The sequence below is a fragment of the Arachis duranensis genome, chromosome 5 (genome assembly GCF_000817695.3).
Source record: "Arachis duranensis cultivar V14167 chromosome 5, aradu.V14167.gnm2.J7QH, whole genome shotgun sequence".
Lineage (NCBI taxonomy): Eukaryota > Viridiplantae > Streptophyta > Magnoliopsida > Fabales > Fabaceae > Arachis > Arachis duranensis.
In genome coordinates this window covers 31895831-31912356 of record NC_029776.3, presented here as the reverse complement: position 1 = coordinate 31912356, position 16526 = coordinate 31895831, and the positions used below count along the sequence as shown (strand labels likewise).

General features: G+C 35.1%; 1 protein-coding gene across 1 annotated transcript; it reads left to right on the top strand.

The window, feature by feature from the left end:
* The first annotated feature begins 9522 nt into the window (after positions 1 to 9522).
* Positions 9523 to 16180, top strand: LOC107489042 (exocyst complex component EXO84A). The gene is made up of 7 exons (XM_016109828.3): positions 9523 to 9696; positions 11447 to 11544; positions 12108 to 13044; positions 13637 to 14143; positions 14476 to 14664; positions 15815 to 15951; positions 16054 to 16180. Exons 1-7 carry the CDS (start codon positions 9523 to 9525, stop codon positions 16178 to 16180), a joined length of 2169 nt encoding a protein of 722 aa, XP_015965314.3.
* The last annotated feature ends 346 nt before the right edge of the window (positions 16181 to 16526 follow it).

Genomic DNA, 16526 nt, shown 5'->3' with positions numbered 1-16526 from the left:
CCACGTTTAAGCTCCAGTTTAACCTTAAACTGGAGCTTAAACGTGTTCGGCGTTTTTTCTCCTCCTGGGTTGCTTTCTTCATTCCCACGTTTAAGCTCCAGTTTAAGGTTAAACTGGAGCTTAAACGTGGAAATGAAGAAAGCAACCCTGGAGGAGAATTTTGGTCGAACACGTTTAAGCTCTAGTTTAAGGTTAAACTGGAGCTTAAACGTGGAAATGAAGAAAGCAACCCTGGAGGAGAATTTTGGTCGAACACGTTTAAGCTCTAGTTTAAGGTTAAACTGGAGCTTAAACGTGGGAATGCTCCCTGGTGCATTTCTCATTTCTGGTGTTTAACTTCCAGTTTAAGGTTAAACTGGAGGTTAAACGCCACTTTCAGCTTTTCCTCAGCTTTCATGATTTTGGCGTTTAAGCTCCAGTTTAAGCTTAAACTGGAGCTTAAACTGGAGCTTAAACTCCACATGTGATATTCAAGCTTCCTTTATTGATTTTGTTGCTTCCTTGCCTAGCCTCTTCTTCCCTGAAATCATCCAAACAACTGCATCAAAGTCTTGCAAAATTTCATGAGAAATCTTCCATTCATAGCATTCAAGTAATATAACTAAAAACTCATGGAATTTGCATCAAAATCATACTGTTTGGATGTTTCATTGCTTTGTTATTCATTTAACCATTCTTGGTTACTTTAAGCTCAAGAAAATGCATAAAACAACTAAACTAACAGAAAAATGCTAGTGAAACTAGCCTAAGATGCCTTGGCATCAAGCACTCTCAGAAAATTTGAAGGGGAGTTCTGCTAATTCTTTGTTTCTCCAATACCAAATCTTCCAACAAGCTATGAGGAAGATTTCTTTCCACCCCTTGGTGGCTTTTATTCCTATTTCATAATCTAGGTTAAAATCAATCCATTCATGTATATTCATAGTAAAGAACTTTGGAATGCTGCTAGGTTGTATTAGTGCCACCCATGTCCTACTCACAGTTGGACAGTCTCGCAGAGCATGTAATAGGGGATTCTTCAGTATCATTGCATCTGTGACAGTAAGAAAATGCACCAAACATTCTTGCTTCCCTTTCTGCTGTCAAGAGTCGCTGGTGTACTTTCAGCCAAACAAAAACTTTCACTCTCTCAGGGCCATCCCCCCTCCAAATCCGTTTCTAAACTTGGTCGTCGCCCCCTTGTTGAGGATTCAGGATTCTATATGCTGATGCCATAGAAAACAATCCATTAGCTGTGTTCACCCAATAGACTACATCATCTCCTGCAATTTATTTTGGGACAGGTTATTCCATGATACACCTACAAAATTTGTTCTGAGAGGAGGCTTTTAACGAGATTATGATCCCATTGACCTTTCCTATTTACAAAATCACTTACTGTCTTCCTGCTAATTTCTTCTGTGACACTGCCTTGGACATATTAAATAAAAGGTCCCTTTCCTTCTAGCCAGTTATCCCAAAAAAATGATATATTCCTTCCATTTTTAACGCTCCATGAGAATTTGTCTCTGTGATGCTACCATATCTTATTGATATCCCTCCAAAACATAGAATTTGCTTTCTTGCTATCGAATGCATGATGTGAATCTGAGTATCTTGTGTACTTGTGTGACAGTACTTGAACCCATAATGCCTCAGGTTCTTTCAAAATCCTCCAAATGATTTTCATCTGAAAAGCTTCATTAACCTTTTCTAGACTCTTAAAGCTAAGCCCTCCATATCTTCTCTCCATACACATGGTATCCCATCCCACAAGGTGAACTTTTCTCTGAGTTTGTATTTCTCTCCACACAAATCTTCGTTGTGATTTTTCAATTTCTAAAAGCACGTCTTTAGGCACTATAGAATGCTGCATGTCATAATTCACCAAAGGAGTTAAAACTGCCTTGGCCAGAGTCACTCATCCACTCTTTCAAAAATATTCTTGTAATTCTCTTTTCCAGCCAAATGGTTTGTTATCATAGCTCCAAGGTACTTTCCTAGGCTTGGCTGTTCTTGGTAATTGCATATGTCTTTAATCTCCCTTTTCAAATCTTCCTTGACATTTCTGGAGAAGATGATAGATGTTTTAGCCCTGTTGATTGTAAGGCCCGATGCCTTGCCAAATTTCTCCATACTACCATAATATTATCAATTTGAGAAGGGTTCGCTTCTGCAAAAACCAACAGATCATCTGCGAATAGAAGATGTGAGATAATTGGTCCTTATCTTCCAATTTTAAATCCCTTCCAATTCTATTTCTCCATACTATCTTCAATAAGTTGTGACAGTTTATCCATCGCAATAACAAATAGATAGGGAGAAATGGGGTCTTCCTGCCTAATGCCTCTTGACAGTTTAAATTCTTTGGTTTTTTCTCCATTCCATAAAAGGGTGTATTCAACAGATTTGACACAAGCCATGATAAGATTGGTCGTTCTATTTGAGAGTCCAAATTCCACAAGACAGTCATTCAAATAGCTCCAGTTAAGGCAATCGTAGGCCTTCTCGAAATCAAATTTTATTGCTATAAACCCTTTTCTTCCACAACTTTTTCGCATAGAGTGCATAATCTCCTTTGCAACAATAATGTTATCATGAATTTTCTGTCCCAGTACAAAAATGGACTAGTACGGTGCAATTCTTCTTTCCAAGGTTGGCTTTAGTTTTTCTACGATGATCTTAGTGATGCATTTGTAGCTCATATTGCACAGTGCTATAGGTCAAAATTGTGTGATAAATTCTGGGTTCTGTATTTTTTGTATGAGGGAAATAAATGTGTTGTTATATTCTTAATCTTGCAGGGATCATTCCAAACAGATTGCACATGTTCTAGCATATCAATTTTAAGCATATTCGAATTATGCTTATAGAATAGGGCTGGGAATCCATCAATTCCAGGTGCTTTCCAATATCCAATATTGAAAATGGATTTCCTTACCTCCTCAGCATCAGGGACGGTATCCATACTACATTGTATTGCTTCTTCTAAGGTAGGGTATGTTCTTTTGGTCCTCAACTTATTTTGAATTACTTCCACTTCTGAGTACATCGACTTAAAAAAAAACTCCTTGCATAGTTTTCTAAGGCAACTTGATCTTCTATCCATTCTCTAGTTTGGCTGCTCAATTTTATAATCCTATTTCTCCTTCTTCTAGTTATAGTTTTAGCGTGAAAGTATCGTGTTTTATGATCCCCGTCAACTACCCATGCATCCCTCGATTTCTGCTTCTACATGATCTATTCCTTATCAAGGACCTCTTCTAACTGTGTCTGCAAATCCCTTTCCAATTTTTCAAGGAATTTATTCTTTCCATAAGCCTTAGCTCTCTGAATTCCTTCTATTGTATTCATGATACGCACTTTCTGCCTTCCTATCTGACCAAAGATATCTCTGTTCCAAATTCTAAGATTCTCAGACAGGGAGGTAAGGGATTGTGATAGAGTTACCGTGTTATTCCAGTGTTATTACAAGAAGCCACCAAACTCTGGGTGCATTCTCTACATGGCCTCATAGCAAAAAGGTTTTTCTTTTATATCTTTGAATTACAGATTTGTTGTTATCAGAAGAGGGTGATGGTCGGATTGGGTCCTTGCAAGAATGGTTTTGCAAGTGCCATTCCATTATGCTCTTCCTTGATGAGTTCCACCTCTTGACAACTTCCTTCAACTTCTCCTTGCTTGTCAACTTCTTCCAACTCTTCATCATCATCAATTAAATCAAATTTTGGAGGTTGTGTGAAGTTCACTTCAACATCAACTTCACATCCATTGGAAGAATCTTCAACAAGGTCACCAATGTCACTTGGTGTAGAGTTGTCTTCAATGATGGAGCTTGCTTCTTGCTCAACCTCTTCCTCTTGGTGGCTTCATTTCAATTCAATCTCTTCTTCATTGCTCGCCAAGGGTATAGGAGGTGAGGTATCTTCTTCTTTAATCTCCATATCAAGCCTAATGGGGGAAGATTCAATTGTACATAAGAATTTATCAATGATTGAATCCATCTCTTGATCAACCTCTTCAAAATCTTCAATCATGATATGCTTTGGAGGTTGCGCACCCTCCTCAACATCAATTTCAAGCTTCTTGGAAGAGGGCTCTTTGATTCTACATTTCCATGGACATCCAACATCTCCTAGGTCTTCAACCATTTCTTCTGGCTCAATTGTCTCAACTTTCTCCCCTTGTGTCAACTCTTACTCCAACTCCTCTTCTTCACCTTGAAGTTCCAAACTCACTCCCTCACTGTGCTCCTTGATTGCTCCTCCACATTTAACAATGGGAGTGCCTTGATCATATGAGCTTAGGCGGAAGGCTATGTGACTAATGGCTTCATTCATAGTGGCTATCTTAGCTTCCAGCTTCTTAAATTCCTTTTCCGTCCTCTCTTGTTGCCTTTGGATATGAGAGCCAATATCTCTTAGTTCTAGCATGAGGGCTTCATTGGGGGGCGGTGGTGGAAGAGAGGGTTCATTGTTTGAGGGAAAGGTATTCTAGTTGGAAGGTGGTTCATATTGGTGAAAGTTTTGAGGTGGTGTATGAGAAAATTGTGGTTCATGGGAGTATTGGTGTTGGAATGGTGATGGCTCTAAGTATGGTTCATATGGTGGTTGGTATGGTGGATATGGGTTAGGGTCATATGGAGGTGTTTGGTGGTAGGCGACTTGTGAGTAAGGTGGTTCAAAACCATGTTGAGGGGTGGTTCATAGGCAAATGGTGGTGGTTGTTAACAACCACAATAAGGGTCACCACATCCATTAGATTGATATGCATTAGGAGTGGAATTATACCTATAAGGGACGGGGGGATGTTGTTGCCAAGGAGGTTGATCAATTCCTTGAGGCTCCTCCCATCTTTGATTGTTCCATTCTTGATGCATGTTATCATTGTAGCTTCCATTTCCTACAACATAGTTTGAACCAAACTCATAGCCAAAGGGATGAGAATTCATAGTAGCAAATAAAACAAAAACTAACAAAAATAAGCAACAAAATCCTAAACCTAACAAAAACTAACAAACAAAAAAAGGCAAACATATTCACATATTCACAATAGCCAATAATATAACACCATTGCAATTTCCCGGCCACGGCGCCATTTGATGAGAAGAAAAGTTGTGTTGGTGAAGAATTTCTCAATGAAATCTCGTTGAAAGTATAGTTCTAAACCAACAAACAATCCTCCCAATCAAAATTTGTCTGTCACAAGTAACAAACCCCAATGAAAATTAATCGAAGTATTTAAATCTCGGATCGTCTCACAAGGAATTGCAATGAAGTGATCAATTATTGGCTATGAATGAATAAGGGGGTTTGATTTATAAAAGGGACAAGGAAATATAAAATCAAGAAAGTAAATGACAAGAATTAATAAAAGAAAGGAAAAATACTCTTTGCTAGACATAGGTAATTGAGAACACCATCCTTATCTACAAACTATACATTGATAATTATGAGGGACCAAGCTCGTTAACTCTACTTCTATGCTTGAAGTATATCAAATGGCTTTATCAACATCAATCCATAAGTCCTAACCTAGCTAATAATTGACTTAGTAGTAGGCTAGTGTCAATAGTTATCAAATTGACCACATAGGGTTCTCAAATCACCAATTCAATGAGACCCAATGACTCAAGGTCACTCAATTCCCTTAGCCTAGGCCAAGAGTAAAGAAAATTACTTAAAAACTAGAGAAAACATTTCATCAAACACCTAGAGTGCAATAAAAGTAAACATCACAAAATGCATGAATTAACAAAATCCATGACTAACATAAGCAAGATTTCAACATTAGCAATGAAGATAAACATAAAAGAAGACATGGAAACATAAAATTGCATTAGAAGAAATCAATATCCAACAATGGTTCATCAACATAAAAGAGAGAAAAATAAGAAATTAACATGAGAAGTAAATAAACTAAAATGCTAGAACAAATAAAAGTAAAGAAAAACTAAAATGAAACAAGATTAAAATCTAGATAAAAAAGAAAATAGAAATAAGAACCCTAAATCTAGAGAGAGGAGAGTCTCTCTCTAGAATTCTATCCTAAAACATCATGGAAACTTTCCTATGACTACTTGGTTCATTCCCCTTCAATCCTTGGGTTCAATAGCATCAGAAATGAATTGGATTGGGCCCAAATGCTTCAGAAATCGCTGACCCCGAGTTGCTTTTAGTGAGTCATGTTGATCCGGCAATGCGTGCGCGTGGAACAACATGTATGCATCCCTAAACGCCAGACAAGACAACTATGCCAAATTTTATATCATTTTGAAGTCCCAGATGTTAGCTTTCCAACCCAACTAGAACCGCCTCATTTGGACCTTTGTAGCTCAAATTATGATTGATTAAGTACGAAGAGGTCAGGATTGACAGCTTTGCAGTTCCTTCATTTCTTCATGACTTCTCTATTTTTACATGCTTTTTCTTCATTCCCTCAATCCAATCTTTGTCTTCTAAACCTGAAATCACTTAACAAACATATCAAGGTATCGAATGGAATCAAAGATGAATTAAGATTACCAATTTAAGGGCCTAAAAAACATGTTTTTACAGTTAAGCACAAATTAAGGGAGAATTACAAAACCATGTTATTTCATTGAAATATATGTTGGACTTGGGCCCAACTTGGGCTCAGTCCAACCCGTTAGCGTTTTAGGTCCGTTTGGCCCACTTTGGGCCAAAACCTTTAAGATTAGCGTCCGGTTTTCGATTCTAAATTATTTTTGTCCTTTCAAACAATAAATTCAATTTTCAAAAAATCTTATTTTTCTCAATACGCAGTATCGGTCAGACTAGAGCCGGTATTGTCGGCTTAAGTGCCAGTATGCACTTTTACAAAAAATTTCTGTAAAAAAATATATTTTCAAAAAGAACACTTTTATATTTTTGAATCTATTTCGGACAATTAAATTATTATTTTATTAAAAAAGTTATTCCAGTTCTTACAGATATTAGATGTTGCGAGACTCCAACACATATTTCTATGCCTGAGGGTGATAAGGAGGAGAACACCGATGCGGTTGATGAGACTCGTGCAGGTGACGATGTTGTTAATGAAACTCTTGCATGTGAGGATGAGGTTAATCAGGCTGGTAGAGGAGATGATGTGGTTCGTGCTTCTTATTCAGGTGATAATGTGGGTGATGAGTCTATTTCAGGTAATTTAATTGTTGTATTTATGTTTGATCCGAATTTAAAAGAGCCCCTTTATACTTTTCATACAAATGTGTGCCGTCAATTTAGACCAGTGACTTGCAACTTCTGAATGTTTTAATACAAGGGTAGAAAGTCTAGAAGACTTGCGTCAGTATCCAGAGATCCTCAATTAACTCATCCCCTCGATAACCATATGCAGTTTCGTATTCTACAACCAAGTAAAATACATAAGCAAGTCCAACCAAGTTATTATTAAGGGTTTTTAATTCGCTTCTCTTCCTCCTCCTCTTCCTCCTCCTCCTCCTCCTCCCATGTGGCTGCTACTTCTTCTTTTCCTCCTCCTTTTTTCTCATCTTTCTCTTTCATTATTATCATTGCCTTCACCACCACCTCCTCCTCCTTCTTTTTTTTTTCATTTAAATTTCTTTCTTTTCTTTTCCTCCTCCTCTTCCTCCTTCTTTTTCATTTAAATTTCTTCTTCTCCTTTCTTTTTCTCCTTCTTCTCTTCCATCTTCATCATCATCATCATCGTTATCGTTATTCTTGTCATCGTTGTCTTCTTCTTCTCCTCTTTTTTCCTCATCTTTCTCTTTCATTATTGTCGTCATCATCACCACTACACCACTACCTCCATCTCCTCCTCATCTTTCTTTTCTCATTTGAATTTCTTCGATCTCCTCCTTTCTTTTCCTCCTCTTTCATCATCATTATTATCATCATTGTCGTCTTCTTCTTATATGTATAACAGTTCAAATTCATAATGCACCGAAATTCCTTAATGACGGAGACACACAAACAAACTTAGTTCAAAACAAGTTTAGACCAAAATTGTACCTTATTTAATCCAGAATGCATTGAAATTACATCTAGGATGCACCAAAATTACTTAATGATGACGATACACGAACAAACTCAGTTCAAAACAAGCACAGACAAGTGCACCTTATTTAAATCCAAAATGCACTAAAATTACTTAATGATGACGACACACAAACAAACTCAATTGAAAACAAGCACAGACCAAAAGTACACCTTATTTAAATCCAGAATACATGAAAATTACTTAATGATAACTCAAAACTCCTCCTCCTCATTCTTCTTCTTCATTATCATCATCTTCTTGTTTTTCTTTTTATTCATCATTTTCTTCTTGTTTTACTTTCTCATTATTCTTCTTATTTTACTCTCTTAATAATAATAAAAACAAGAAAAACTCAAACAAAGAAATAAAATACATAATGCTACAAAATTACTAGGAAGAGAATGAACCTACATTCATTCAAATAAATAAAATTGTAATACATTACAAACATGTTCATTCAAGTCTAATATGAGAAGCAATGCTCCTAAAAGAAGAAATAAGAGCAACAGAAAAAAAAAATAAAGAAGAATAAAAAGAATAAGAAAAAAATACAGCATTAAAAAAGATACTTTTGTACTTTTGTACTAAAATTTTAGTGTAAAAACTTAAAAAAATTATGTATTATTGTTAAGAAATTTCGGTGTTATTTGTTCTGATAAATTCTGTATAATTTAAAACTCTTCATCTTCCTCCTCCTCATCTTGTGCTACTTGTTCTTCTTCTTTTTCATCTTTTTTTTTTATTTTTTCATAATTCTTCTTGTTTCACTCTCTTAAGAGGAATAAAAAAATCAATGCTGTAAAATTACTAGAAAATAAAAGGAGAAAAAGAAAAAAATGCAGTAACAATAGCAGAAATAAAAAAAAGACGATGGAAAGAAAATATGCGAAAAAGAAGGAACGCGAAGAATAAGACTGAAAAATGCAAAGAAGAAGAAAGAAGAACGCAAAGAAAAAGAAAGAATGTGAAAAAGAAGAAGGATATGAACATGGATATGAACGTTCATGTTAACGTTAGTGACTGGGGAGTTGGAGCGTGTATTCATGCTCTTACTAATAAATTGATTTTTGTTGGACTTGGATCAACTTAGTTAAATTTAGTTGTAAAAAAGATATGAATGTGTAGCAAAATTGTTTTCAAAATATCTTTTAAAAAAAATAAAAATAACTTTTTTGAGTATAATAATACAAAGGTATTTTTTATTTATTTATTATGTAAAAAGTATTTCTTTTAAAGAAAAAATTTAAATATAAATGATAACATTTTAAAAAATATTNTTTACTATTAAAATTTAAAAAATTACTAAATATATTAAAAAAATAAAAAAAAGTCTTTTTTCTATCAACTACACCAAACAAGCACTTTAAACTAATTCAACTGATTATTCTTCGACGTGATTTTGTTCTCTGCATGTTCTGCAGATCTTCCAATTTATATAGCTATATATCTCAGTGTTGTGTGATTCGTATCAACGCAACGCAAGTGTTGTGAAGGAGGTAGGAAGAATCATAGAAAATGTCAATGGATCAGATGGCGTTTGTGACTCCGAGAGGGTCACTGTCGAGCATCGGAGACTCGACGGAGCTTGAGGTCAATCCCAATCTCACTCTCAGCGATAAGCTCAGGGTTTTCAAGAGTTCCTCCTTTGATCCCAATGCCTTCATCCAAACCAAATCCCGCGCCATGAATGAAAAGGTACCATGCATCATCATGCCAACCTTAATTAATTTATTCCAATAGTAATCCAGTTAGGTTTATTCATTTTATACTACCAGTTTTCAAAGTGTTGATAATTTTGAAGAAGACCAACGTTGTATACCAAAAATGCGGTTGTTCATTTTATTATAATGATTCATGTGCACATATTTTCTTTCTGTTAACATGTGTTTGCAGACACTCTATCTAGGTGCAAATTATATTATTCATGTGTGCACGTGTTCGTGTGCATGAGTGATGCGTGTGCAACAGTTGATGGAATGTTAAAAGTTTGGCCTGTTGATCAACTGTTATCTTTTCTTGTTAAGAACTTGGGATGCATAAAAGTGACTGATTATAAATTTAATAGTGAATTGGAGAAGAGAGTATTATACAGGATTCATTTACTATTTATTTTTTGAAACATGTCTAGAACACCTAATCATTTCTTTAATCATTGTGCATAATTTATAGTGTAAAACAAAGGAATTAAGAGATGTTTAAAGTAAGCATCAAATTAAACGTGCAAATAAAATGACAGCCTTTGTTAGTGTAGAACTGAAATTGTGTCTAGATGCTCTGCAAATGTCTGTGAGTATGTGCCAATATAGTAGGATACTTATATTTTATTTTATGCCTGAGTTATATGTACCACTCTTGTGTACATAAAAACTGGTATATATTGTTAGTTTTTGTTTCTACAATAAATTCATAAACTATATCTAACGCGGATATAAAATCTTAAAATTTATGATTATCATATGATAAGAATATAATTAAAAAATATACCAGATTCATGTTAGTGAGTTTTGAGATGTTGTTATTGGCTTGTGGTTATTCTTTGATGTTAGAGCCTAGTTCTTATCCGGGGACTTGTAACTTGCGAGTTATGGACACACTGCGCTTTAAATTATTGAACTATTTTGCAATCTCCTAATAAGTTTCTGTTTCTAGGTGTTTTTCTCCTCTTTTTCTTTTACCTTCTCACTTTTTTATTGATGGCACAGAGAATAAATGTTGTTGAGCAGAGACATTTTTCTTCTCTTATCACGTATTTCTTTTGAAAAATGTAACCTCTACTTTTCTATTCTGAAGAGAGGAGGAGGAATATCCTTTATTTTATTATTTAAAACTCTCACTAATTCTATTTCTTTTATTGAATAACACTTATTATATTTATCTCATTATAATTAGAATTATTTTTATTAATTACATAGACCACATTATTATTTTAATAAAATAAGTTACAGATATTTATCATTTTTCTTTATGCCTCTTCATGAATAATGTATTTATTCTGCTAATAAATGCTGTAATGATGCTAAGTGATCTAGTAGCTTCTTGTTTCTACTATTTAGAAAATCCAGAAGGAAAAGCTTCCAACCAAATAGCATTTGTTGCAGGTTCTAGCCTTGCAACGTTTTTAGTTTTCATTTGGAATTACAGAACCATGGTTTCAGCAAAAGTGCTTTTGAGCAATTTCCAATAATACTTTGAAGATTTCCAACTGAAACCAAACATGCTAATAGGATTCATGCTGTTATAGATTTTGGTGTAGAACTCCTAGATATTAGTTTTGCATGCCTTGAAAGTGTCGTTGTAATTATAATTTCAATGCACTTAAGTGATTCTTATGCAGTTTGCCAAGTGCTAACACCATTAATTCTTGGCACATAAAGTCACATGGTAATGGAATAATATTATTACTTTAGTCTATCCTATTCAATCAGCTTTTTTTCTCTGTTTACAGGAGATAAGGCATTTGTGTGTTTATCTTGTTGACCTGAAGAAGGCTTCTGCTGAAGAAATGCGGAAAAGTGTTCTTGCTAACTACTCAGCCTTCATTCGGTGAGCATGCGAGAACACACACACCCCTCAGTATGGTTTAAGGGAATTTGTTAGTGCTAATTGCATATCTTAGCTCAGGAACCTTTGTTGCCGCTGCTATGTTTCCAAGTTGTTAGGAGAAGGCATGTGATTAAATTTGTAAAGCATGTTTGGTGACTACCATTGTGCATTTACATAGGTCACTTTTGACAAAAAAAAAAAAAAAGAAGCAACAGATATTAAGAAATTGTTAACTTAAAACTTATTTAGAGTATTTGGACTAATTTAATTAAAACTATTTAGTGCACACTGTCAAGCAGTGAGTTGCCTTGAGAATGAAAATACGGGGATAATTAGACAACTAAAGAAAGAATCCTTAATATAATCAAATCTAGTATCAAACCATATGGATATCATCAAGTATCAAACTATATCCCTCTCAGCCGGCATTGCACTTTTAAACATTTGAATAAGGGACTATCACTATGATGATTGTTGTAATTCCAACTTAAAGGCATGCACTATGAGCAAGCATGATTATGATTGCTATGTTGAAAACTATGTGTGAAAATCTTTATATGCAGTACATCCAAAGAGATTTCGGATCTTGAGGGAGAGCTAGTTTCCATGAGAAATCTTCTGGTGACGCAGGCCGCATCAGTTCATGCTATAGCAGAAGGTTGTCAGCTTAGTACCTTGGTTGCTAGAAAAGAAAACTCGGACATGGAAGAGATACTAAGTCAAAAAACGGATCTATCCAAGACAGAGAAATGGCTGATAGAGTTTCTAGAAACGCTGGAGGTTCTATTAGCAGAGAAAAGAGTGGACGAAGCGATGGCTAAGTTGGAAGAAGGCAAAAAAATGGCAGAAGAAATTACTAGAGAGAAACTTCTGAGTCCAGTTTTGTTCCAGGCATTGGAAGATGCCCTTGCTGATAAGAAGAAAAAGTTAGCTGATCAGCTAGCAGAGACTATGGGCCAGTCATCCACTCGAAACTCAGAAATTCGTTTCACAGCTTGGGCTTTGAAAAAGCTAGGAGACGGTCCTCGTGCTCACACATTACTACTAAATGCACACAAAGAAAAGTTGCAGCGTAAAATGAATGGTTTTGAGTCCACCAATGATGGAAGGGTTAAAGCGGCTGGTCAATACACAACTAGCCTTTCACAGCTTGTCTTTTCTATCATTTCACGAGCGGCAACAGATTCTTTGACAGTGTTTGGCAAACAAGAGCCTGCATATAGTTCGGAGCTGGTTACTTGGGCCGTAGGGCAGGTTGAGAATTGTGCTCTTCTCCTAAAGAAGCGCATCCTTGCCTCGGCTGCTGCTACAGGAAGCCTCAGAGTTGCAGTTGAAAGTGTTCATGTTTGCATGAGCCACTGTCAACTGTTGGAGGCTAATGGATTGGCCCTTTCCCCTGTCTTGCTCAAACACTTTAGGCCATTAGTTGAGCAAGCATTTGTTTCGTCATCCCAGCCAAAACTTTCAAGTAGTGCTCACAAATTCAACTCATTGGTTCAGGTGATTATTCTATTTCGGAACAAGGCGCATTTTAGTCTTTTAACTTTATTTTAGTCTTTCAACTTTCAAGACGTGAGTTAAGTTCTTTTATTCCATTTATATTTTTGTACTATCCTATTTTATTGATATGTCACACTAAACTGATAAAAGATATGTGCAACTTAGTTATTGTTTTGGTGGACTAATTTGATTTTTTTTAATTGATTCTACATCTGTAGTGATGCTGGATGCTCTCATGTTAATTAATATGACAAATAAGTGAAAAATGAGATGACACAATGACTAAAAGTTGAATTTTAAGAACCAAAAGAATTCATGCATACAATAGTTTTTGGTAGACCTCACACATACAATCTCAAAAGACTAAAATGAACTTGTACTCATATTTTTCATCTTAATATAAATGTTATCCAGGCTTGGTTTGACAACTGTTGGCATCTGATAGCTTCTGTAAGAAAGAAAAGCATTGCCAAGTAGCCTTGACAAAATAACTTTTGTCAACGAGAAAGTGAGGAACAAGAAGCTCAAAGTGAGTATTTTTCATGTCCTTTGGCTCAAAATGAATAACTCTTTGGTTTGATTGTTTGTGTAGGAACTTTTTGAAGATGTAGAACCTCTTGAAATCTTACAGTTAGATGGTCTTGCATATGAAGGCCTTCTACGGGTGTTTAACTCCTACATCAATCTGCTGATAAATGCATTACCAGGTTCGGTAGAAACTGAGAACCTGGAAGGTACATCAGTTCATAAAATTGTAAAGATTGCGGAGACTGAAGCACAACAGATAGCAGTGCTAGCCAATGCAATATTGCTAGGAGATGAATTAATCCCTCGTGCCGTTGTGAAGCTTTCACACAGCAGCAAAGGTGATGAGTCTCATAGAAAAGGATCAGACAAGCAACAAAGGCTTCCTGAACAGCGCGAATTGAAGAAGAGACTCCAGCGGGAAGTTGATCGCCTCAGAGACAGTTTCTGCAGGCAGCATGCTCTTGAGCTCATCTTTAATGAGGAAGGGGAAACACGCCTCAATGCAATGATGTATTTGAGTTTAGACGGACAAGGCCAACAACCTGAATGGTTTCCTTCTACAATTTTTCAGGTACTACAATGTGCTTTACCATTTTAAATACTATTTTATCCTTCAAATTTTAAGTATTAGTTAATTGTCACATTTTTACTGATGTCGCTTCAAGTGAAACGTCGGCATACCAGGTGCTTTTGAACTACAACGTTGGTCAATGTTACATGTCACGCCACATTGACAAACAATGATGGTTGATCAATGGTTGACTAAAAGACAAGCATATTTACAGTTTCAGAGACCTTCATGAACCTTTACTCCCGCTCTGAAACATTCATAATGCATTGATACATGCACTGTAGTATCTCTTAATTCTAATAGGGTTTAGTATATCGTGTACTATGGTTCAGGAGCTCTTTGCAAAGCTTACAAGAGTGGCAACAATTGCAACAGATATGTTTGTGGGAAAAGACAGGTATGCAACCCTTTTGTTGATGAGACTTGCAGAGTCTGTGATCCTTTTTCTTGCTGATGACCAAACCTTCTGGGGAGAGGTAGAGACAGGCCCAACGCCTTTGGGTCCTCTTGGCCTTCAACAGGTACTCACTTTGAACAGTCTTTTTCTTCTTGTGAGTGACTCCCGTCTTATATAATCTGAACTAAAGCTCTGTTGATGCTCTATAAAAAAGGATGCTAAAGTATTAGAAGAAGCCATTAGGAGCCTATAAAAATAATGTATAATATATTCTATAAATACTTAGAATGGGCCATACACACTCATGTGAGTGGGTGAGACTTTCCAACTCGGTCGACATGAGTGGTTGTAACATGCTTCATTTAGAAAGTAGTAAGTGTTTGCTAAATGGAATGTAAATACTAAATAACAGTATAATAATGACAAATAGTGATGGTATTCAATGTAATTTTGTGAAACCATTTAGATATATTCAAAGCGAGCCATAATGTATTTTGAATGTGATATAACATAGATATAGTACAAAACACGATATACTTATGTGAGCGTGATTGACTATTGAGATAAAATAATATATTTGTATATTTATATGAGAAATTGTTGTATTTTGATGGCCAAATATTTAAGTCAAATAAATAGTCAAATTCGTCTCTAAAAGATTATATGATTTAAACAAATTCATCCTTAAGAAAATTTAAGTTGTTTATATTAATTTTTTCATTATTTTCGTTGTTTATGATATCAGAGTTTGCTAATATAACACATTAAGTGATATTATAGTATACACTTGATATTTCTAATTGACTACTAACATGATAAGTTTATGAAATTAGATTAAATTAATATCAAATTAAGAAATTTCAATATCTCAAAGTCTCCACAATTTAAGGTTAATTTGATCTAATTACATAAATATATCATGTAAGCAGTTAATTAAGAGTAGCGTATATGTGCTGTGGTCAATATAGTATTATTTAATGTGCTACATCAGCAAATTTTAATGCTGTCAGCAACAAAAGTGATAAAAGGATTAATGTGACTAACTTAAAATTTTTGAATGATAAATTTAAAAAAAAAAATTTTTCGGAGACTAATTTAAAAAATGAGTGATCTTTAAAAGAAGATTTTTATCATTTACTCTATTAAACTCATTAATATATTGTAGATTTTTAAACAGAATTCCAAACCAAACAGCTACTTATTTGAAAAGTTAATTGAGACTAATCTTTTGAATGAATAAAATTAACACTTAGAACCCATTATTTCATGTGCAGCTTTATTTGGATATGCAATTTGTGATGATATTTGCATCCCAAGGTCGATATTTATCTCGTCATCTGCACCAATCTATCAAAGACATCATCAGTAAGGCAATTGAAGCTGTTGCTGCTACAGGACTTGATCCCAACAGGTACATCTACTTAGCATCAAGAACATTAATGGTGGAAATATATTTATGATCAAATTGCCCACAATCTACTGCTTCATACTAATTGAACTTTGGTCATGGCAGTATATTGCCAGAGGATGAGTGGTTTGTTGAAGTTGCTCAGATTGCCGTAAAGACGTTAACTGGGAAAGCTGCCTTTGATATAGACGATGATGTCGGTAGCCCCTTTGCCGCCGGCGGTTACAACTAACCAGGGATAATTCGTTTTATTGTCAGCTGCTTCATTCACATGGAAGTAACATCATTTCATACACTAATCAATCCTGGCATATATTGTAGATAGAATAAAAGAAGAAATTGAAGAGTAGTATTATCTATCAACTGGCTATGGTTACTCACAGATTTTCAACGAATGTGTTTCTTTTCAATTTGAGTTGGGATGGACGCATTAGAGTGTAGCTGTATTCTTGCCTGTGTAAAAGAATTTTATATTTCCTTCTAATCAAATCTTTACGTTTGTAAGAATTCTAAGTTAGGAGTTGATTAAGTCAAACATTTTTTTTTATTTTTGATGTGATTAAGTCAAATATTAATCT

Excerpts from the sequence above, each read along its gene's own strand:
- LOC107489042 (XM_016109828.3), top strand. The coding sequence starts at position 9,523 with ATGGATCAGATGGCGTTTGTGACTCCGAGAGGGTCACTGTCGAGCATC. Across the intron at positions 9,697-11,446 it reads CCCGCGCCATGAATGAAAAG|GAGATAAGGCATTTGTGTGT; the intron begins GTACCATGCATC and ends CTCTGTTTACAG. Across the intron at positions 14,665-15,814 it reads GTCCTCTTGGCCTTCAACAG|CTTTATTTGGATATGCAATT; the intron begins GTACTCACTTTG and ends TTTCATGTGCAG.